Source organism: Salvia hispanica, chromosome 6 (assembly GCF_023119035.1).
Source record: "Salvia hispanica cultivar TCC Black 2014 chromosome 6, UniMelb_Shisp_WGS_1.0, whole genome shotgun sequence".
Taxonomy (NCBI): Eukaryota; Viridiplantae; Streptophyta; class Magnoliopsida; order Lamiales; family Lamiaceae; genus Salvia; species Salvia hispanica.
The window spans coordinates 5,944,214-5,967,753 of NC_062970.1; the positions used below are offsets into that span (position 1 = coordinate 5,944,214).

At 34.3% G+C, this 23,540-nt stretch overlaps 2 protein-coding genes across 4 annotated transcripts; both read right to left on the minus strand.

The window, feature by feature from the left end:
• Window positions 1–10,018: 10,018 nt before the first annotated feature.
• Window positions 10,019–12,213, minus strand: LOC125197158 ((-)-5-epieremophilene synthase STPS3-like). Its single transcript, XM_048095868.1, has 6 exons — window positions 12,076–12,213; window positions 11,721–11,994; window positions 11,266–11,638; window positions 10,943–11,161; window positions 10,720–10,858; window positions 10,019–10,621 (listed from the first exon to the last, which is right to left on the minus strand). The coding sequence occupies exons 1-6, from the start codon at window positions 12,169–12,171 to the stop codon at window positions 10,079–10,081; spliced, it is 1,644 nt and encodes a 547-aa protein (XP_047951825.1). The 5' UTR covers window positions 12,172–12,213; the 3' UTR covers window positions 10,019–10,078.
• Window positions 12,214–16,156: 3,943 nt separating this feature from the next.
• On the minus strand, window positions 16,157–22,021 carry LOC125196111 (ubiquinone biosynthesis monooxygenase COQ6, mitochondrial). 3 transcript variants are annotated; one of them, XM_048094490.1, is made up of 10 exons: window positions 21,704–22,021; window positions 20,697–20,802; window positions 19,956–20,055; window positions 19,333–19,476; window positions 18,904–18,962; window positions 18,630–18,697; window positions 18,505–18,556; window positions 17,539–17,676; window positions 16,812–17,411; window positions 16,157–16,546 (listed from the first exon to the last, which is right to left on the minus strand). In XM_048094490.1, exons 1-10 carry the CDS (start codon window positions 21,709–21,711, stop codon window positions 16,331–16,333), a joined length of 1,491 nt encoding a protein of 496 aa, XP_047950447.1. In that variant the 5' UTR covers window positions 21,712–22,021; the 3' UTR covers window positions 16,157–16,330. The 3 variants fall into 3 exon arrangements, with proteins under 3 accessions (XP_047950447.1, XP_047950446.1, XP_047950448.1); XM_048094489.1 differs by having other exon boundaries at window positions 20,697–20,805; XM_048094491.1 differs by lacking the exons at window positions 20,697–20,802; window positions 21,704–22,021 and having other exon boundaries at window positions 19,333–19,551.
• Between the last annotated feature and the right edge of the window lie 1,519 nt (window positions 22,022–23,540).

Genomic DNA, 23,540 nt, shown 5'->3' on the forward strand with positions numbered 1-23,540 from the left:
TCTCTAAAAGTATAAAAATATTGTAAAATGTGCATTTTTCAGTTTTTATCAAAAAAAATTAAACACTAATTAAATATATATTTATTTATTTATAAAAAGAGGTTCCTAGTTTTAAGTTACTCCATTAAATACTCTTGCACCATTTTTTATGTGGTGAACCAAGCAGTTATACTTGATCACCATATATATTTGAGAATCATAGGAATTCAAATAAGCCTGCAAGGAAATTCAGAATAGATTTACTTTGTTCAATTTGAGCCGACAAATTTTTTAACTAGACTTCAAATTTGAACATAGTTTAAATTTGAAACATTAAGCTCGAGATATACTACTATAATCTTTGGACCCACATGCGGTTAGGATGCATACAAAAATAAGTATCTTAAAAATAAGTCTGCATCAGTCAATACTAAACGCTAGCGTAGATGTTAATTTCGATCTTAACTTATTTCTAGCATATAATCAAACTAGACCATGTAGTATTTTCTAATTAAGACGCAGACAACTCTACAGTCTTGACTGCACTGCTCCACCATATATATTTGAATCGTTATGTTTTAGTGACAATTTTTTTTAACTTTTTGAATTTTTTCTTCAGTTTTAATTTATCGTGTGTTAGTCCATTCATTTCTAATCATAGTACATTATAATTAGAGTTTATTGAATTATAAAATTTTATAAATAAGAAGAATATACTCCTCCCGTCCCATGAAAATATGCACACTTTCCATTTCCGTCCGTCCCATAAAAATATGGATATTTCCATTTATGGAAAGTTATTCCAACTTATTACTCATATACATCAAGTTTTACAATTTATACATTCATTGAAACACTAATAATAATTTGAGTTCTATTATCTACTAACACTTCTTTAGTTATCCTCTCACTTTACCAATTTTTTTTTAATTTCTTTGCTATATCATATGTCCATATTTTTATTGGACGTAAATATTTTGTGATGCATGGTTCTGAATTGAAAAACGAAATAGAAGTTAAGTACTCCCTCCGTCCCGCTTTAGCAGTCTCATTGACTTTTCTGCCCTCTTTTTGTAAAAATGCTAAAAAATAGTTAAAGTGGAGAAATGGTAAAATAAGAGAGACAATAATGTAGATAAGTCTTATCTATATTATTTTCTCTCTTAATTCACCATTTCTCCTCTTTAACTATTTTTTATTATTTTTATAAAAAGAGGGCAGAAAAGTCAATGGGACTGCTAAAGCGGGACGGAGGGAGTAGTATTTAATTGACCTTGACTTCAGATGATCTTATAAAAATTTGATAATAGTATGAGATATTTGCTAGTAGACTAGCTAGTGCACTGATGCGTAAAAACAATAAAGAAACAAAAATCACTTTCTAAAAATTTTAATTTATTACTTTCAAGCCAAACCATTGTATAGTTATCAAAATAGAGAAGGGAGAGGGTAAAAAATAAACATACAAGAAGAAAAAGCATGGAGATGAATAAGTTAAAAAAAGAAAGAACAACGAAAACATATATGTAGGAGCCGCATCCAGATGGAGACTGGTTTTAACCTAATTAATCTTATTACTGATATTTCTGGCCTAATTAGTTAGCGTACAATTTTGCCGAATTTAAATAATCTATTTTACATAAATATAATTGAATTTGTATTAAATTAGATTAGTCTAATTAGTTGGCCACTTTAATTTGTTTATATAAATATAAATGAATTTGACCATAGGACTAAACAAGTGGAAAAAGAATGAAAGAGATGGCCTTATTTAATTAATTAACATAACATGAGATTGGGATAGCGCATAAATCTTAGTCTGGTAGAGTTGGACCAAATGATTTATTTTTGGATGATGCATTACCATTCTTGTGATAGATCAGAGTCCAAAATGTTTGCTGCCAAAGTTCAAAGAACTCGCATATTAAATTCCTTCGTCTAATCGGTATAGCACTAATTAAAATAGATACTACTAGATTATGTTGTCTTCTATTGTTGAGTAACTATTTAGTGCTAGTTGGTGTATATATATACGGCCATTTCTTAGTACGTTATGAATCCTAGCTATATATTGCTAAACGCTTCGGTTTATCCATTTATTTGATGCAATAGATGAAATATAAATGTGGGCCAAGACGGCTAGACTCAAATACCTACTTAAATTAGAGGTGGACGCAGAAAAATATTCTTGTAAGGGCTGAATATATACTTTCTATGTTCCCCAGTAATCAGGGACGAATGTGGTGTATTACTAGGTGGGGCAAATACCCCTCCTCAAATATATTGATATATACTATTTTATTTAATAATTTTGCAAAATTTGTAAAATTTCTTTATATTTGCCCCTTCTTAAATTTTCAAATTATCTGTACATATAATTTTGCTCCCTTCCATTTATATTCCTGGATCCGTCCCTGCCAGTAATGAAGCCATCTTTTTACATGCGATGTAAGAAAAATTATATTAAGTGAGTTAAGTAAATGAAGAATAAAGTAGGAAATGAAAAAAAGGTAAAAAGATGAAGAAACTATAAAATGAGAGAAATGTGTTGACTTTTACTAGAAAGGAAAATAATTCCGTCTCACTCTAAGTGGAACATTTCTAATTCGGCATGGTGTTTTATGTATTGTTGATTTATGAGTAAAGTGGTGAGAATAAGTATGAGAGGAAAAGAGTAGAGAGAGTGATGTTTATATATTTAGAAATGTAGTACTCCAGTATCAGTGAACATCTCAAAAAGCAAAATTGTTACATATATTTCGTTAATAGATTTATATTTCGTTAATACACAATTTATTGAAAATAAGTTATGAATTTGGAAGGAAAATTAATACGCAATTTGTAATTTAATCAGTTGGTTATTTGTAAAGAATAATAAGTACTAGCACTGTTATGTTAAAAACAACAAAATGAACAATCACAAATTTTGAGAGAAAACTTTTAATAGTACTAAACTTTAAAACAATAAATATATCGACACAATTTTTTAGAAACCTTTAAAGAGGTGGCTTATAGAAATAGTATTATATTATTATATGAGTCTCAAATTTATACTATCTTCAAAATTTATAATCATGTTTTCTTCTCACCTATTGTATTTGTCCTTTGTTCGAGTCAAGTCAATAATGCCATAAGAATTCACTAGGATAATAAGAAAAACATCGTCCAAGTAGATATATTTCTTTTTAGCACAAAATTTAAGAAAAATTATTTTATATGAGTTAAGTAAAAGAAGAATAAAGTAAAAAAAAAAAAAAAAATAGAAAGATAAAGAGAGAATAAAGTAAGAGAGAGTATAGTACTTTTTGCCACAGCTATAATTGGACAATCCAAAAAAGAATACGACTCAGGCACTCAGCTATAAAGGGACGGAGAGTACAACTTTTTTAAGGTATATATCTGCATTTTAAATCTTCAAATTTTATTAATTATAATTATAACTTCAACTCTAAAACTTCCTCTAAAAAACAGCTGTATAAGATTTACTATAGTCTAATTTCATCACTATTCCTTTTTTCTAATAATATTATTAGAAGAAATATAAAAATGCTCTAGCTCACACTTTTATTAGAATTTTATAATTACAATTAATACTAGTAGGTACACTATCCCTCTGAAATAACTCGAATCCCACACTTATTTAATTTGATAATTACCATCTTACCAAAATTTCCATTACTAATCTAGAAATGTCCGAGAATCTAGAAAATTTATAACTAAATCTAAAATAAAATCCAAAAATATTCCAAGAGATCCAAATTAATCCAAAAATCTGAAATAAAAAAGTTATTATATGTATGAGGTTAGCATTATAGTTAAATAAAATATAATTTGAATAATATATTTTACATAAAAGTAATAATCAAATAGATTTTTAAATAAAATATCATTTGCATTTTTTTATTTAGAAAAACCAGTCGGAATGGAAGACAAAATTCAATATTTCGAAACCCCATTTAATAATTTGATTTAATTAGTTTTATTATTGGGATTATAGATACTACCTCCGTTCCACAATAAGTGTCACATTTTGTCATTTCGGTCTATCTCACAATAAGAGTCACATTTCAATTTCTATTCACATTTTATTATAAAACTAATATATATAAGTGAGACTCATAATCCACTAACTTATTCAATCTAGTTTTCTTTACATTTCTTAAGCCACACTAAATATGACACTTAATGTGGGATGAAGGTAATATTTTATACGCTTCTCTGTCTAACTTGTAGTATCCATATAAATATCTAGAGACATAGACCAACTGTATTGTATCTCATTCCACTGTATAGATTTCGTTCATAAAAAATAGTTTTATTTTGTTATTGTTGGATTTGTGTGTGGCTGGATCAACCAATGTGGTCTCAAAGTTAGTAACCCAGGCCCAAGTTGAGAAGGCCCAAAGGCAGCCAATGTATCGGCCCTTTTGAGTGAGCTGTTCAGCTCATTCAATCAGTCAATGTATCTTGCCCAGCTGAGTTTCTCCTTCTTCTTCTCCAAGATACGAGAGAATAGATAGGAGTTTTACACTGTAATCTTTAGCTAGCTAATTGATAGTTTCACAATCGAGTTGTCTTCTCCGATTGAGTAGTGAGCTAGATTGTTTCGAGTGTATTGTAATTGTTTTCCCCACTGTATCCTCAATAAAATCGCTTCACCTTCGTCCGTGGATGTAGATCCGTTTGTGGATCGAACCACGCAATTCTTTGTGTCGATCTTTACAATTAATTCATCAATTTGGCGCCGTCTGTGGGAATTTTTGATCGGCGCAAATGTCTACGGCGAAATTTGATTTGGAGAAATTCACCGGCCAAAACGACTTCGGCTTATGGAGGTTGAATGAAGGCCGTAATGATGCAGCAGGGGCTCTGGGAGATCTTGCAGGATGGGAAGAAAGTCACTGCAGGAGAGGGTGATGCCGCCGATGGTGCGGATGAGAAGGTCGATCCCAAGGCTCAAAAACTCCAACAAAGAGCTTATAGCACGTTGATCTTAAGCCTCAGCGACCGAGTCTCGAGAGAGGTTTCGAAGGAGGAGACCACTGCTGCGATTTGGAAGAAATTAGAGTCCATCTACATGACAAAATCCCTTGCCAACCATCTCCATTTGAAGCAAAGGCTCTTTACCTTCAAGATTTCAGAGGAGAAGAGCATCTTGGAGCAGCTCGAAGACTTTGGAAAATGTGTGGATGATCTGGAAAACATCAACGAACAGATCAAGGATGAAGATAAGGCACTTATGCTTCTTAATTCATTGCCAAAGAGCTACGAGCAAATCAAGGATGCCATACTTCTTGGAAGGGACTCCAAGATCACCTATGAGGAGGTGTATTCGGCGTTGAAGCTAAAAGATTTTCAGAATTCTTCTGGAAAATCTATTGATTCGTTTGGAGAGAGCCTAAATGTGAAGGCTACTGTCAAGAAGTTTGACAAAGGGAAGAAGAAATTCTCTTAGAAGTGGAAAGGGAAGGGTCAGAAAGATCAAGATCAAAAGGAGTCAAGGACTTGCCATTATTGCAAGAAACCGGGGCACATCAAGAAGAACTGCTTTTCTTGGAAGAGGAAGCAGGCTGAGGGCGGTACAGATCAAAACACTGCTGATTGTGCAGCCGAGTTGGAACCGGCACAAGTCATGAATGTGACAGAGAAGCCAATTGCTAATTCTTGGATCATTGACTCTGGGTGTTCCTTTCACATATGCAACCATAGGAATTGGTTTGAAAACCTCATTGAAACAGAGGGATTAGTCTTACTGGGGAATAATCAGGTATGTGCTGTTAAAAGAATTGGTAATATCCGTTTTAAGGTGCATATTGGCTCTATTAAGCTGCTGACTGATTTGAGATACATCCCTAGCATAAAGAGAAACCTTATATCTGTTGGTGTTCTGGAAATGAAGGGATTTTCTTGTGTGTTCTCTGATGGTTGCATGAAAGTTATGTTTATGAATTCCACTGTCATGATGGTATCAAGGATAAATAGACTGTATTACTTGGAGGCTGAGGTTATTGTGGGGAGTTCTTGTGTAGCTGAAGACCAGAGTTTGGCTCTGTGGCATAAGAGGCTAGGGCATGTAGGTGATAAGGGGCTTAGAGAGCTAGTGAAGAAGGGCATTTTCACATGTAATGAGCAGGAGACTATGAAGATGTGTGAGTCTTGCTTACTAGGGAAGGGAAAGAAATTACCTTATGGCTCTGGAAAGCATAGCTCCACCAAGCCCCTGGACTACTGTCACAGTGACCTATGGGGGCCTAGTCCAGTGAATTCCATAGGAGGTGGAAGGTATTTTTTGAGCATTATTGATGACTATAGTAGAAAGGTATGAGTCTGGATTCTCAAGGAGAAGTCAGAGACTTTTGAGAGGTTTAAAACCTGGTATAAGGCTGTTGAAGTTGAAAAAGGTCATGGCTTGAAGTGTCTGAGGACAGACAATGGCCTTGAGTTCTTGTCAAGGGACTTTGATGTTTTCTGTAAGCAAAAGGGGGTGAAGAGGCATAGAACTGCTCCGGGGAATCCTCAACAGAATGGAACTGCAGAGAGGATGAATAGAACACTCCTTGAAAGAGTGAGGTGCATGATGTTCACTTCTGGGGTACCTAAAAGGTTCTGGGCAGAGGCTGTCTCTACTGCAGCAAAGTTGATCAATAAATGTCCAAGCTCAGCCATTGGTTTTGACACTCCAGACAACAGATGGTATGGGAGTTTTGGAAGCTATGCAAGGCTTAGGGTCTTTGGCTGCAGAGCTTTTGCTCACATAAGGCAGGGAAAACTTGAACCTAGAGCATTGAAGTGTATTTTTCTGGGGTATCAAGATGGAGTAAAGGGCTACAGACTATGGTGTACAGAGGCTGAGAATCAGAAAGTCATCATTAGTAAGGATGTCATTTTTGATGAGTCAGAAATGCCATATAAGCCCACTGAGCAGAATGAGAGACCTTCTCAATCTGCTGGTATTAGCTTTGATCAGCACCAGCCAGAAGAAAAGGGCTCAGACCCTCCTATTAAAATGGAAGAATTGGTATCCTCAGATGAAGAAAATGAGCAAGTTGCTGAATTACCTCTAGAGCCTCCTGACCAAGAATCACAGAGGGAACAATATGTTCTAGCCAGAGACAGAACTAGAAGGGAAATCAGGCCACCAGCCAGATACAGAGATGCAAATTTTGTGTATTATGCACTATGTGTTGCAGAGGAGCTGAAGGTTTCAGAGCCAAGCATCTATAAGGAAGCTATTGGTAGCAAAGATAAGGAGAAATGGATAAAGGCTATGAAGGATGAGATAGACTCTCTGCTCAAAAACAAAACTTGGGTCCTTGTTCTCAGATCACAGATCCAACAAAGGCCTATCTCATGCAAATGGATTTACAAGAAGAATGTGGAGGCCTCAGAAAATGATAGTATCAGGTTTAAGGCTCGATTAGTTGCAAGGGGTTTCACACAGGAGGAGGGGATTGACTATACTGAAGTTTTCTCTCCTGTGGTGAAACACAGCTCTATAAGGATTCTCTTAGCTATAGTGGCTCGAAGGGATTGGGGATTGCAACAACTTGATGTCAAGACAGCTTTCTTACATGGTGAGTTGGAAGAGACCATCTATATGGAGCAGCCACAGGGGTTCATAAAGCCGGGAGATGAAAATAAGGTATGTTGCTTGAAGAGAAGTCTCTATGGACTTAAGCAAGGTAGTAGGCAATGGTACCTGACCTTTGATAGACAGATGGAGAAGATGGGTTTCAGAAAATCTGCTTTTGATAATTGTGTTTACATAAGGTATAAGGGAAACAAAGTTGTTGCTTACTTATTGCTCTATGTGGATGATATGCTTGTGGCAGGGTCAAGCAAGACAGAAGTTGAACAGGTGAAGGAAGATCTGGAGGAAGCTTTTGAGATGAAGGACTTGGGGAATGCAAAGAGGATTCTTGGGATGGAAATTATCAGGGACAGAGGTGCAAAGAAATTGTGGCTTATGCAGCATAGCTACATAAAGAAGATGCTAATCAAGTTCCAGATGATTGATTCCAGAAGAGTGTCAACTCCAACAAGTCCACACTTCAAGTTGTCAATTAGTCAGAAACCAGCCACTGACCAAGAGAGGAAGCTGATGTCTAGGGTTCCTTACGCAAGCATTGTTGGAAGTGTAATGTACATGATGCTCTGCACCCGGCCTGACCTCTCACATGCCATAAGCCTGACCAACAGATTCATGGCTGACCCAGGTAGTACACATTGGCAAGCTTTGAAGTGGATCATGAAATATCTAGTAGGTACACAAGATTTGGGGCTGTTGTTTTGCACAATGGAGGATGAGAATGAGCTCGTAGGATATTGTGATGCAGACTATGCTGCAAATGTTGATAGCAGGAAGTCTCAATCAGCTTATATCTTCAAATTATATGGCACTGCGATTAGCTGGAAGTCTAACCTTCAGCCTGTAGTTGCACTCTCCACAACAGAGGCAGAATACATCTCCTTGACAGAGGCAGTGAAAGAAGCTAAGTGGTTGAAGGGGATATTGAATGATTTTGGTGTAGTGCAGAATGCAGTGACCATCTTTTGTGATAACAACAGTGCTATTAGCTTAGCTAAGCACCAAACTTTTCATGAGAGGAGTAAACACATTGATATCAAGCTTCACTTTGTAAGGGATGAAGTGAGCAGAGGTATGGTGGTTGTAAAGAAGGTCCACACTTCTGAGAATGCAGCTGACATGTTGACTAAGCCATTAACAAGTGCTAAGTTCGAGCATTGCTTGGACTTGGTTAACTTGATTGCTCGGAGATGAGGGAACATAGGTGAAGGTGGAGATGGTTTGGTGGATGCAGCCAAGGTGGAGTTTGTTGGGTTTGTGTGTGGCTGGATCAACCAATGTGGGCTCAAAGTTAGTAACCCAGGCCCAAGTTGAGAAGGCCCAAAGGCAGCCAATGTATCGGCCCTTTTGAGTGAGCTGTTCAGCTCATTCAATCAGTTTTGCCCAGCTGAGTTTCTCCTTCTTCTTCTCCAAGATACGAGAGAATAGATAGGAGTTTTACACTGTAATCTTTAGCTAGCTAATTGAGAGTTTCACAATCGTGTTGTCTTCTCCGATTGAGTAGTGAGCTAGATTGTTTCGAGTGTATTGTAATTGTTTTCCCCACTGTATCCTCAATAAAATCGCTTCACCTTCGTCCGTGGATGTAGATCCGTTTGTGGATCGAACCACGTAATTCTTTGTGTCGATCTTTACAATTAATTCATCAGTTATTATAGGATGTTTGTATAAAGTACTCTTATTTTAAAAATGAAAACTCTTCATACTTTATCCATTTTTTCTTTTTCTCCTCTACTTTTTTTTTTTCACGTATCCTACATTATCTACTAATTTTTTCATCTTTCTTAATTATCAACTTCTTATTAAAACTCGTGTGGTCAATAAATGAAACTATTTTTTATAGATGGAAAGAGTATAAAAATATTAGAGTTCATTAATGAATAAATATTAATTTTATCTTTCTTAATTATCAACTTCTTATTAAAACTCGTGTGGTCAATAAATGAAACAATTTTTTATAGATGGAAAGAGTATAAAAATATTAGAGTTCATTAATGAATAAATATTAATTTTATCTCACTAGCGTAGCAAAAAAAGTGATTCTATCATCGTCTCATAAACCACTGCCTTCAGATTACAAGCGTATCAAATGTATGGTTAAAGTTAGATAAAAGGTCTTAACTTGTTTTAAGCTGTCAAACGATCCCTTATAATAATTGTGAGAATATCATGTTTATGGAAGATATTTGAAGAATATGCACGAGCTTAGTAAGCAATTATGTGGTTACAAAAAACCGAAAATAAATTAATGGGCCTAAATTCAGTAAATGTGATGCATCAAACATGAAAAAAACCCCAAGAAAAAAGCCTTTTTTATGCATTACTTAGCAATCAAAAAGCCCGTTTAAAGTGCCGAAACTTATAAATGTATAAGCGAAGTGAAAGAATCAACGAAGCCAAAAACATGCACAATTATAAATTTTATAGGAATCAATTATTATTGTTATTATTGTTAAAATTCTGAGACAACATTAAACAAAGACAGAGAGAAAATCATGAATATGATGTAGTCTACATCTCAATAGGGTCGACAAACAAAGCAATGATGTGAGGCTTGAGAACCTTCTCAGGTTGAGTGTATCCATCTTCGTTGCCTTTGTAAGTTACATCAATTATGCGTTCAAGATTCAGAATCCGCATCAAAACATCTCTGGAATATGGAGATGGCCTCATACACTCCTCATTTATATCCTTCCATGCGTCTGTTGCTATTTCGAAGAATTTAGCGACCGCTTCTTCTATTGTGGCGCCATTGTCCCTCATGTATGATTCTATGCCTGTAGCACTCTGACCTCTTTCCTTTTCCACCTCATAAGTAGCTATGTCGTCAATGACTCGACATATGAGTAGCCCTGCCACAAGCATTTTAGGCTTCTCGCTTAGCCATTCGAAGTCTTCCTTGGTCGCAGATTCATCCCCCAGCAACGCCGTTGTTGTGTGGTAACAGTAAGTGCAGGTGATGAGGGCATTCTTCAAATACTCCTCAAAAGGTGGTAAATATCCTTGTATGAACCACTTGGCCTCAACATGGTAGCTTCTCACCAATTCTTTGAGCTATTTTAGAAATACAAATAATATTATCAGATTATACAAATTCATATGATATTTTTTAAGTGCATGTATAAAGTAATGATTAATGATTGAACTCATACAGATTCTATGGCATAATGTGCGGCGTAGGATCTTCCTTCTTTAGCCAATTCTTCTTCAAATTGCTCATAGAGTTCTAAAAGAGCTTTATAGAATGACTTCACATACTCGGGTAGTTTATCCATCTCTTCTATATTCCACCTGAATAATAAAGTAATTGATCAATTTATGCTCCATCCAAGCCAAGAAGAGCAGGAAACAAAGTGTAGGTCTAAGTTAATTTACCTCTCTATTGCCTCAGTAAAAACGTCGAGCTCTTCAATGACACCGTAAGCATCATAAGTGTCATCTATGATTGAGGTCATGGCGATAGTTTTAGTGAGCATGACACGAGCACGAGAGAACTGTGGCTCATGGTATACTCCCATAGCCCAAAAGAAGCACTCCACCACTCTATCTCTTGCATATGGAAGTTTCGAGACAAGGTCCAGTTCTTTCCACCACCTACACATATACATGTACAACATCAATATTAATTAGTTTTTACTATATATTTAGAAGTAGTAATAATAAATTAAAGGCCTCATTCATTCATATATATTTATTACCTTGAGACTTCATGGAGCTCCTCCTTGTGTAGCATTTGCAATAGATTATAGTCCAATTTAGCAAACCTCAAGAGAGATTCATTCTTGTCTTGGTATTCTTCATAGATGGAGATAAAGTAACGAGCTTCGATTCTTGGATTTCCGTAGTGCAAGGGTTGAATTAGAGCATGCACAACTTGTTTGCTAAGAGGAGATTCGAGGTGTGGCGCTATGGACTTGAGAGTGGCAGTAGCAAATTCAAGCGCATCATCCAGTATAGTTTCTCCACGTGTTCTCAGGTACGAGGCTTCATACAGACTTAACAAACCCTTGCCGTCATTCTTAAGGCCTTCCTGGAATTTGCCATTCACATCGACCCATCTTGCAAAAATGTCTGCTTCACCAATAGTAGTATTTATATTAGTATTTTGATATTTGCAGAGCTGTGAAATTTGGAGTATTAAGTGATAACAGACCAGAAGATAAACGGTGGCCATGCTGCCTGAATAGACGGAAATGAAGTGCAACAGTGTACAAATCATACGACTTATCATCACTATAATCTGTATTTAGATTGAAGAAATGGTGCAGTTTTTCTTCAATCTCCTTTTCAAAGTGATAAGAAATGCCGAGACGTTCGAGCGTGTCAATAAGGTTCATTGCTTCAACCAGATTGTTTTCAGCAGCTGAGATCATATCCAACACTTGATTCTTCAGCACTTGAACTGCCTTTGAATGTTGCTCAGCAGCCTAAAATAATAGATAAATTGTTAGAAGTGAATAGTGAAAATTGTGGATGAAGAATTGAACTAATGATGATGATGAATGTACCTTAGCACCAGAATCAATGGTGATGAACTGATCGCCCCATAAACTTGGAGAGAAGTTGGCGACGGGGCGCTGAATTTGTGCTTGTGGTGCAGCCATTTTATGGATTTTGTATGCTAAGTATTGCAAAGAGCTTAAATTAAGAAGAAGATGATGAGTGTAGTGAGAAATAAAGTGGCTGCACAACTCTATTTATAGTGGAAATTAAGATCGGCTTGATTTTTCAATTCAAGTGTGCATGGCAACCAACTTTGAAATTTGAATTTTCTTTGTCTGGACTTTAGTATTTCTCTCTCAAATAGTTACTGCATTAAAACTATATTTTGGAGACTGATAATTAGTTATTTGTTGGAGCTCTAGAAAACAAGCCATATTTCTACATTTCTTATCTTTTAATTTTAATTCGTTAACTATATTCAGGTGCACAAATTAATTAAATATGATTCTTTATTTCTAATCCGTAATTATAACTTCATAAAAATATCTTTTAATAAACCTTTAGTTATGGGTTGCTAAACTTTATTATAGAATAAACACTAAATACATTTTTTGATCTAGAAAACATTTTTTAGGGGGAGCGATCGTACTAGTTAATTACTATGACAGAATAAATTTTACTATGGTTAATTCAAGTTTATCTTAAATGTATATGGTTAGTTTACATCACTTGGTTCAAGCCATGGATGATGTTCAGTAGTTTAGACCTTCTTTGACTTTATAAGTACCTATATTTGACTAAAGAGTAAATTAATGTGACTGTGAAGACAAAAATTGCACTCTTATTTTATCTTTGAGCGCAAGTTGATAAGTATTTCGTCAATATTCTTCTCTGAAATTTCAATTTCCATTCAAACTTAGGCAGTTACCTTAACATGTTTACTTGTAAACCATGGATCATATATGTGTATATGTGTAGGCTCGTTTATTATGTAGATACAACTTAAAATGACTTATTACAAATGTGGATGAACTAATTAATGTTGGTTTGGATGAGAGAAATGAGATTAATAAGAAAGTTGAGATGATAAGATGACTTTGTGTTGAGGTAATTTCATTCAATTCAAGAACACAAGCTAGCTTCTCAAGATATTAGTAAAAGAGGAATAATTAGTACTGATTTGAACACTGCAAATTCAATTATACTCAAATTCTCTATAGAAACGTGTTCGACTAAATGTATGAAATTTTGAAGCATGACCAAGAAAAAGTTACAGCTTATGCGGTTTCTTAATGATTTGATTTAGAATAATTTGGATTTTATATCTAGAACCTCATACAATGAGAGACAGTATATTTACGTTCAATTAAAACTTTTTCAGAAAAAATTGTGATAGTATATTATATAGATATTTTCTCGGTATCATTTTTTTTATCGCAACTAGGAAAAAATATTAATGCCTTAAGTTGTTGGTTTTTGTAGTTTTTTTTTCGGTGGGTTGCATAATTTGGTATAGATTATTATGGTTTATATTCATTACATAATAATCATATTCGGCACTAACCACAGAACACACCGCTTTTATAAATTAAAATCTGAATATAGTATACTACTCCATATTTTTGTGATTTATATGTATTGCCTCCTAGGTGGTTTACGTTGTACAAATCATGTTTTTCATTTTTTATTATCCACCAAAATTAATCACTATTTATTTATAGTAAGTTTCTATTTTTAATAAAGTCGATTTAATTTTTCAATAACACACTTCAATTGTTATACACCGTAACTATATACTTATTACATTTACATGTATACATGTTTACATCCTATCGACTAGTGGTATTAATAAGATAATAATTATACTGTGAAAGAGTATTACTTTAGGTGCACAATGTATCTAGTCTAATAAGTCACTGAAACCCTCCATAAAGTATTGAGGCATGTACATAAACTAAATGTACTATGTTTCTTAAATTCTATTTTGACTGCATAATAAACTAAAGCAAATGTTTCTTATGTTCAATTTGGACTGCATGATAAATTATAGCAGATCTCACTTGTTTACAACTGTTGTTGTTTGAATTGTGCGAAAAGTCAATCAAACTCACTTTGAAATTAGAGGAGCACCAGGTGGATTTATTTAGTGTGCACGATGGTAATTGGTGTGACATACACTAGAAATAGGATTCCTTTAATCTCCTTAAAATAGAGTACTATTTTTATTTTTATTTTTATTTGTTCTTTAAAAATATTTTTTTTAAAATTTTCTATTTTAGAAAGTGGACATTTAATCCATTAACATTACTTCCACTATTTTCTTTTCTCTTACTTTACTCATTTTTCTCTCATTATATTCTCTCATACTTACCAATTATTCTCTCTTAATTTTTCAATCAGTCATTAAATCTCGTGTTGTTTCAAAGTTTTTACTTCATCTGTCCCTGAAAATTTGTCACTTATTTTCATTTTCATCCGTCCACAAAAACTTGTCACATTTCACTTTTATCATTTTTAGTAGTAGACCCCATATTCCACTAACTCATTCTCACTTATATTTTACTATTAAATTAATATATAAAAATAAGATTCACGTTCAACTAATTTTTTCAAATCAATTTCTATTATATTTTTTAAAACTATTGTCGAATCAAATAATGACAAGTTATTCAAGACGGAGGGAGCTTTTTTTAAGGACGGGATAATGTATGACTAAATTATAATATATCTATTTTCCAGATATTAAATTTGACTAGTATGTGAGACATTCAGTCAAAGAAGGACATATGATCATTTTTAACTTCACTCATCTACTAGTCACGTACCCCTATTTTAATCAATGTTGTACTAAGTTATTCTAAGTCATTAAATTTATAAGTCTGTAAAATAATACTTATTCCTCTGTATCAATTAATTGAACGATAATTCTTTTTAAAAAATCCAATTAAGTTGAGTCATATCCTTTTCTTACTTAAAAAATAAAATATCAAATCGCTCTTACTTTTATTCTCCTACTTTACTCTCTTTTATCTCTCTTATCTTATTTTATCTTCTATTTTTAGTTTATCTTCATTTAGCTCTTTTAACACAATTTCTTAATCTTTATGTCCAAATGCCTCAACTTAGTTGAGATGGAAGGAGTACTAGTATATGATGAAAAAATATGAGATGAACAAAATAGATAGTTAAAAGTTAAAACTAATACTCACTCTGCTTCAATAAAAAATGAAATGTTTTCCTCTTTAGATTATCTCATTTAAAATAAATACCATCATCTCTCCTTTTCACTCTCTTCTTTAACTCACAAAATAACATTACATTGCTGAAAAATAAATGTTCCATATTTAATGGGACTGGGAGAGTATATAGCCACCACTTAATTTAGAGGGTGGTACGAGATTTTATGCAACTTTATTTTGTGTGTTAAGTGAAGAGAATAAAGTAAAAATAAGTATTTCCATTTTTAGTAATGGATCATCTTAGTTGGAATAAAACAAAAATTGATCATCTTCAATGGGACGAAGTGAATAGGTAATTTTTTCAAAAAAAAAACCTTCAATATATTTCACTTTGTTTTTATTTTTATCTTTTGTCAACTTATTTTTCTCTTCACTTTCTTTGATTATTTTGAGAGACTCCATCCGAAATCATTGACGTCGTCGGTCGATGTACTATCAATAGCGGAGTTCCGAAGTTCACCGTGTAAATTTGATTTTAACACTTGGCATTTTCGAAATCTGGAATGTGATTGATATTTGTATGATTTAATATACTTCCCTTGTCCCATAATTGTTGGTTTGTTGGACGTGAATTTTAATGTACAATTACGCAGAGAAAGGTAGGTAAAAAAAATAGTTAAGTATTATTAATAAAGAATGAGTAAAGAGAAAATACATTCTATAATTAGAAATTGCATACACGTATGGGACAAACTAAAAAAAAAAAAAAGGAATATACTTTTGCTGGACGAAAGAGTATTTGGTTAGTATTCATACCATTACATGATATGTACGCTAGTATTGAAACATCTGCTCTCGTGTTAATAATAAAGATGCAATGAAAAAACAATTTAGTGATCGAATTGTTAGCAATTTAATCAAATCTAACAACCTACAAAATTTATCAATTACTCCATATCACAGTTAATAGGTAAAAGCTCGAAATATAGGATTTGATATAAATAGGTCAAACTTTAAATATTTTTCTAACGGATGGACATAACCCCAACAAAGTGAAAGTAGAGAGGTTTTTTATTAGAACTTCACATTATGCACTACCCAAAAATAAAAACAATCTAAGATTTATTTGGCACTTGAAAGGTCATGAAAAAAGTGGAAATCTCTGCTCACCTGAGGCGTAAGATATGATGTTTCTCTTTAGCGGTGAAAGATTCTGTACTCCTTGGAATGCTGCGGCACGCAACACGTTTAATGGTCCGAAATCAACAGAGTACGCCTTTTGAAAGCCGTCTAGGATCGCCATCATTGTTAGGTTCGCAGGTTTCCTATCCGATTCATATCTTCTCAGCAACGAAACCTAAGGGACGTATACGGGCATTAGGAAACCAAGCCTCATGAACGCAACGAGAAAATGAGTTGAATCATTCTAAGCACTTATGACGGATTTCTATCCCGGTATCCCCTAAACTGGATATCAAGCAATCAATTTCAGAATCAACAACCATTTTGGTTAGGTAGCATCCCCACTGATCAAAATATGCTCTCCAACAGGCAAACCACAAACAACTCATAAGAAAAAGTCTCATCACAGACGTTGGAACTGAGTAAGAATACGGGCTTACCTCACCGATATCAGATCCAACTGCAATGCCTTCAGCAATAACGTTTGAGAGAGAGAACGCATCTCCAAATCCCATATTAACTCCTTGACCGGCTAAAGGATGAACAGTGTGTGCAGCATCACCAATAAGAGCAACGCGTTTCGTGGCATAAGAGTTGGCATGCTTAAGAGACAAGGGGAACACCATTCTTTCAGAGGCTAGTTTGGTGATTTTTGGTGGGATTTCAAAATAATCATAGGCTGATACTGCTTTTTTGGCAGTTAACCAAGAGAATGGAGATACACCCCCCAACGATTGAGATTTTGGACGAGGACCATAGCCACTGTCCAGAGCTCGGTTTACTTCTTTCACAAAATCAACCTCAGACATTGATTTGCGATTTAACGACTCTTCAGGGTCCATTGTCCAAACGATATTGCTGAACTTGTCTCCTACTGGGAGAAGGGCAATTGGACCATTAGGGAGAAATCTTTGCCAAGCACATCGATTTTCCTCCATGTGCTCCACGGTACATATAACTGCATTTTGAGAATACTTCCATCCAGTTGAGCTTATTCCAGCCAACTCCTTGACACGTGATTTGGACCCATCCGCTCCGACCTGAAGTAAGCACAATGGAGAACAGCTATATGAAGCACAACAACACAAATCTAATTTAACTGCTTTTGAGCATAACAGGAATAGAAATATTTTTTTTAATGCAAGCAAGCAGTTTTACAACATTTACCACTAGTTTTGCATACAAACTATTCCCATCACTAAGTTCCAGTTTTGCTAAAGATCCATGATGGCTTGATGCAGAAGCTGGTTCCAAGTGCATTGAGCTTAATCTGAGAGGGTATAGTTTATGCTGGGAACCTGAATCCTGTCACAAGCATAACATCAACCGAGAATGATGACATCATTAAATACAATCTGCATTACGCGACAGCAAATAATAAGGCTTCATCAAAACAGTACAAGAAAAAGTGATTGGTAAGAGGATACATGTAAGCAGAAAAGTGATTGGAACGGAACCATAATAAAAAAAACACATGTATGAAAAATAGAAAACAAACACTTACTAGTATTATCAATTCAATCCAGTATATATTGAAAAAGCTACAAAACCTTTCCTATTTCTACTTTATCTTTTTGTTTGGGGGGGGAGGGGGTGATATGAAAATACATTATAACTTATCAGTCAAAAAGTGTACAGAGTGAGCAAAACCGTGACTGCCATCCACTCCAAGCTAAATATCGTGTCAACTAGTGAAACTAAAATGACCACCAATCAAACAGATCATTATTGGATTCTAATATAATCCATGGGGAGTGAACACAAATCAATAAAAGGAAATCGCTGGTGGAGAAAAATTTCGATTAGTGAGGACAGATAATAAGATAATTAAAAACATTGAGAATGTTCAAACTTCAAACATACAGAATATGAAATGCAGAAAGGGAGATTACACAGAGATGTAACAAAGAGAATGTTGAAGATAGAAATATATTTCAGGAATTGAGCTCTGTTAGCTAAATATCAAACAATGATGACACAATGGGTTAGTTTAATTTGATTCATTAATTTCAACCTATTTTTTTCTCGCAAACATTAAAGAAAACATAACCAGTTGGGAAAAAATTGATAGAAGATTTGTTAGAGTAAGCTTCCTTCCAGAAACTGAAATGCAATATTCTAGCATCTAAGTACCTGGAGGCATGATAACAGAGATTTATGAAGCACTTTATTCTCCACCACGCACCTACATAAAATCCAAATAAGCAAAATATTACTGTAGGATTATGAAAGGAATCAAAGTGCAGTTTCACTCTTACCCTAGTACTTCTTTATTCACATCTCTTGCATGGTACTTTGTATAGCCAAAACCAGTATAATCCCAAACCTGCAAGGATACGAAAAATGTAAATTTAAGTTGTTTTAAAACCAAGTGTGGGACCTATTTATAGCTACGAGTAGTTTATGGACATTAGGATTGTCCACGTCCAATAAAAAACAAAATGAAAATAGTTACTTACAACCTAACTAATAAAGTATGAGAGGTAAAAGCGAATAATACCCCCAAAATCACAAGCTTTCAAGTATTGTTACCTGCATCTTATCAAAGTAAGCATGCCTATGCTCTTCCACATATTTCCACGCACCAACATCTAAAAGGAACAGATGAACAGTTATCATGCTTGCATAATCCTTGAAATTAAGCTTTTCAACTCATTTCAACCAGTAATGCACCCCATTTGGTTAATGGGCTTTAATGGAAATTTGTATATGTATGAAGAGGCCTAAAACAATCCTTCAAAGAGGACTACGGTTTGCACCAATTACAAATGATCCCTCTTCAATATGACTCAAATTCTCTCATAGAATATATAGGAGTTTACTTGACAAGAATCCCACAAAACTTGCCCTAATTGTAACAATCAATTCCTAGTTTATTTCTAATTAATTCGAATCATGACCCCAAATCAGCCAAGGATTTTTTCTTAATTTAAAGATCTTCATGGGATTGATATCAAATACCTTGAAAGAGAGCTTTAGTTGCTGGGGTGACGGTACTAACTCTCGGATCTGGGGGAGCCTCTTTCTTGATAGATTGACCACTTTGTAATGCTGGATTGCTATCAATGATGGCAACGTTCAGATGGTTTGTCAATGGTAGCTTTGCTGCAAACATATTACATTAATCTTGTGTTACCCACTTTCAAATTCCACTACGCGATAAGTATAAAGATGAATTTCCTGTCAAGATTAGGCAAGAAAGGATTTTCAGCAATTTATGTTTTACTACATTGCATCACCATGCAGAGCGGATTAAGAAATTTAAGGCAGAATATCTTTATGCGTCATCCTACGTGTACACAGGTTCTGTAGTTCTATCTCTCCTCATGTACGGCTAGTAGTGTACGCATTTGGCGATAGGTGATAAGTAACAAAACCCATACATGACTTTGCACGCACCCAGTTAAGTTCACAGTGTCCAAATCACTGATTTAGAATAATATATTCAACAATTTGACTTAGAAATTTAGAATACAGATATATCATCAGAGAAATTGTTATAGACAAGGTTTCGAAAATAAGTTGAACTTAGTAACATACTCCGTATAATTTTGTTCCACAAGGTTATAAGAAAAAACACTTACCCAAAGAGCAAGCCAGAGCCATGCCAACCATGCCACCTCCAACAATAGCAACATCATGCACAGGAAGATTGCTTTCGCATCTTTGCTTGTCTGCTGATCCCTAGGTATAAAAATAAAAAAAATTATGAGCCAAATAATCATGCAGAACATCAGGAAAAATAAAGTGTGGTTACTGAATAATCAGGACCTGATAGATACAAAAAGAACATCAGAATTATCCTGCATTAATCACCCTGCTACAAGGAGTCACTTCTCTGATTCTATTTCTCTGGTTATGTTGGAGAGTTCAGTATGGACTAAAGAGCTAAACATTGCAAATTCTTCCCCCTAGTTAAGTATCTTACTGGTCATAATTCTTCCATTTTCACTCATGGCAAACTCAAATGCATTATATTCCAAAAATAAGTACTGATTCTCTTATATTGTTGCATAAAATCAGGAAGTACTGTATCTGATATCTCTAGAACTGCACTCTTTTTCTTTATGTGGAGCAAACAAATATCTTATCTCTACCACGCAACCAATATATCAGTCTCAAGGGGTATAAAAAGAAAGTCAGAGAGTCATATTATAAAGATATCCCATAGCTCCTGACAAGAAAAGGCAGATATGATGATAGACAAGGCTTCTAAATCACCAAAAGGAAGCAAACACTAAATATCAAGAAAATACCAAAGTAACGATAGCAAATTAAAAAAGACAGAACATAAACTTATATAGTAGATTCACTATGCCACTAACTTGTTCAATGGGTGCACCAGGGAACTTGGCTTCTGCGCCACTGGATAACGTTCTATTTGCCGATTTCCAGACATGCCTGTGGAAAGCCCATTGTCTTGTACATGTCCTGCTTCAAAATTAACAAAAAGTATACTTCATGTTTACGATCATATAATAAGAAGTAATGAAAGTCCAGCATACCAACAAGCTCAATCTCAATATACACCCCACCATGTAAAGCCATAAGCATGAGCAAACAAAAAAAAAAGATTCTTCAGATACTTTTATCAGGCCAATACTTCATTATCGAAACATGCAGTCTGTCACTGTCCACATTTTTTATCAAAAATAGTTTTAAGGAGAAGCAGCTCCAAAGAAAGAACATAGGAATTTAGGCAAGTTATCAGCAATTAGGTGCAAATGTTAATTGAATAAGCCGGCTATTTAAGCAATTGACAAATAGTGTAACTTTAATCCTGCTCTGGTTTCTTACTACCGTTTCTCTCTTCTCTCTAAAAATATTTTAGCATCAGAGAGTTCTCTCGTTTCTCCTCTATTTTCTTTATACTCAGTACGAAATGCATTATCATTCATCAATATCACAGATTAAATTTGACAAAGAGCCATAAATATTATCATTTGAATGGGTTCATAACAAATCAAATAAACCTACCACACCTCACTACAAATCATTTCGATTCCACCTATTCAAAGCATTTAAACGTGTATATTAAATAGATATAGACACAAGCATCAAAGCATAATCAATGAAGCTCCATCCTGAAAAGTGCGAATCCGCACCATATTTAGTCCGTTTTACAATCAAGCAAATTGGAAAAACGATTTTCATACATAAAGTAATAATGCAAAATACTGCAAATATATATACTACTGCAATTAATTTTCATCCAATTACAGCTTAATTCACACAACACAAGACAACAAAATCCAAAAGCATCAATCAAAAATGAGTAATTGTAAGGACTTCATTTTTATGATTTTACTGAAAACGAAAGAAAACCCCATACCGTATCATTTTTGTTGAAAGTTTGATTTGGCTGAATCAGAGATGAATATGTGTGCGTAAGGAAGGAAAATGAAAATGCAAAGTTGTAGGGAGATTAGTAGGGTTTTGTGAGAGGTTGTGGCCGCTTAAAATGGTAAATAGGCAAAAGCAGGTTTTGAATTGTCTGCTTCCTGTGAAGAATGAATGAGAGGAGAGTGGCGATAGTGAGCGACGCGGAGACTGTAGAACGGAAACGCTTGGAATTAGGTGGGAGACGGTCGGCGGTGGAGCCACGGCGGCGAAAACGATTGATTCAGCTTGGCCCCTTTGCGAGAGGAACCGTTTGTTTTGCAAAATTGAAGTATGAAATGGACATTTAGCATCTCATATGACTGGGCCGAATTGTATTGAGGTGGTTTACTGGGCCGGCCCAATTGGTTTTCAACCAATGTAGACATATTGTCCACCATCATACAAATTTGTGCTTGGTAAATAAATCAAAGCATAAGAGTGGAGAATATATTTTTGTTTAGATTTTAATTATGAGTCGTACTTATTTTTAATTAATTTTTAATGTAATTGATCACTTGATTGTTATCATCGATAGCTCATAAAATTACATATAAAATGAGTTTCTTATAAATTGTTAAATTTTAGTTAATGTATAGTAAAATAACCTAAATTATAAATATATAGCCTAGATTCGATTATTATGACATTAGACTTAGTAGCATGTGTGCGAATCAAATTTAATAACTGGCACATATAATTAAGTTGTCAATGTTATTCTACTCATCATGCAAATATTAATGTTGAGATGATATAGAGACAACATTATTATGGCACACTATTATGAATACAAAACTTTATATCAATATTGCACACGCGCGCGTGGTACTTTTTCTAACCTTTTAAGTTTCACTTTATAAAAGTAAAATCATTTATAAATGTAAAAGAAATATGAAAATCAGAAAAGAAAAAAAAAGACCAAAGAATATAATGGTCTTACATGTATGAGGTGCATACGATTTTAAGCAGATAATATGATTTATTACAGTTTTAACCTAATTATTTTTCATTGTGAAATTTGTGTTTATTCGCCCAAAGATGATATTGTGCTAATCACCTCAAACGCCAAATTATATTCTATCGTCTATACTAATTAGCGCCACATACCTGTAAGGCAACTCAATTTTTTGGGCTGCAAGCCTACAACATCAATTATTTGTCGAGCTACATAGTTTTTTCGATGATATAAAGACGCAAACCAAATATAAAATGGATGTGCAAATCAATAGATAATTCAGCTTATGAAGCAAAAACCAATAAAAAAAATACAAAATCTTGACAAAAGCAAAACAGACACTTAAATCAAGAAGATCGGACTATAAGAAAAAACAAACGCAACACCTAAACACCCAACGACCAATGCTCACGGGTGAAGTAAAAGCAGAAAACCCGAAGACAAAAGTATAAAGAAGAGTCACCTTAGCAACAACCATTAAATAGTGTGTGCAAGTAGTACATGAAACGAAAAATCTGGTCGCTAAGCTTTAACCTAGAATCCTACATTCCCAACCTCTAAAGAATACTACTATACTTCCCAATTTGGTTCAATCTTTGAAAATCACGTTATTTTTAAGCTACCAAATGGATACATATAAGAAGTCCAAATCTGATCAAAATTTAGAAAAATGGGTATTTTTTATTGGATAAAAGGAACAAACAATAAAAAATGGTGAACATTAAAAGTAAAAAGTTTAACCTATCCAAAAGAACTAGAAATGAATAACAAGATGACCAACACAACGATATCTAAACAATGTAGACATTTTAATCATGTATGAAACCAAGAGAGA

Excerpts from the sequence above, each read along its gene's own strand:
- LOC125196111 (XM_048094489.1), bottom strand. Across the intron at positions 19,477-19,955 it reads GGCTCTGGCTTGCTCTTTGG|CAAAGCTACCATTGACAAAC; the intron begins GTAAGTGTTTTT and ends ATATGTTTGCAG. Across the intron at positions 18,963-19,332 it reads AACTAAAGCTCTCTTTCAAG|ATGTTGGTGCGTGGAAATAT; the intron begins GTATTTGATATC and ends TGTTCCTTTTAG.
- LOC125197158 (XM_048095868.1), bottom strand. The coding sequence starts at position 12,171 with ATGGCTGCACCACAAGCACAAATTCAGCGCCCCGTCGCCAACTTCTCT. Across the intron at positions 11,639-11,720 it reads TGGCCACCGTTTATCTTCTG|ACATTTTTGCAAGATGGGTC; the intron begins GTCTGTTATCAC and ends TTGGTGAAGCAG. Across the intron at positions 11,162-11,265 it reads GAGCTCCATGAAGTCTCAAG|GTGGTGGAAAGAACTGGACC; the intron begins GTAATAAATATA and ends GTATATGTGTAG.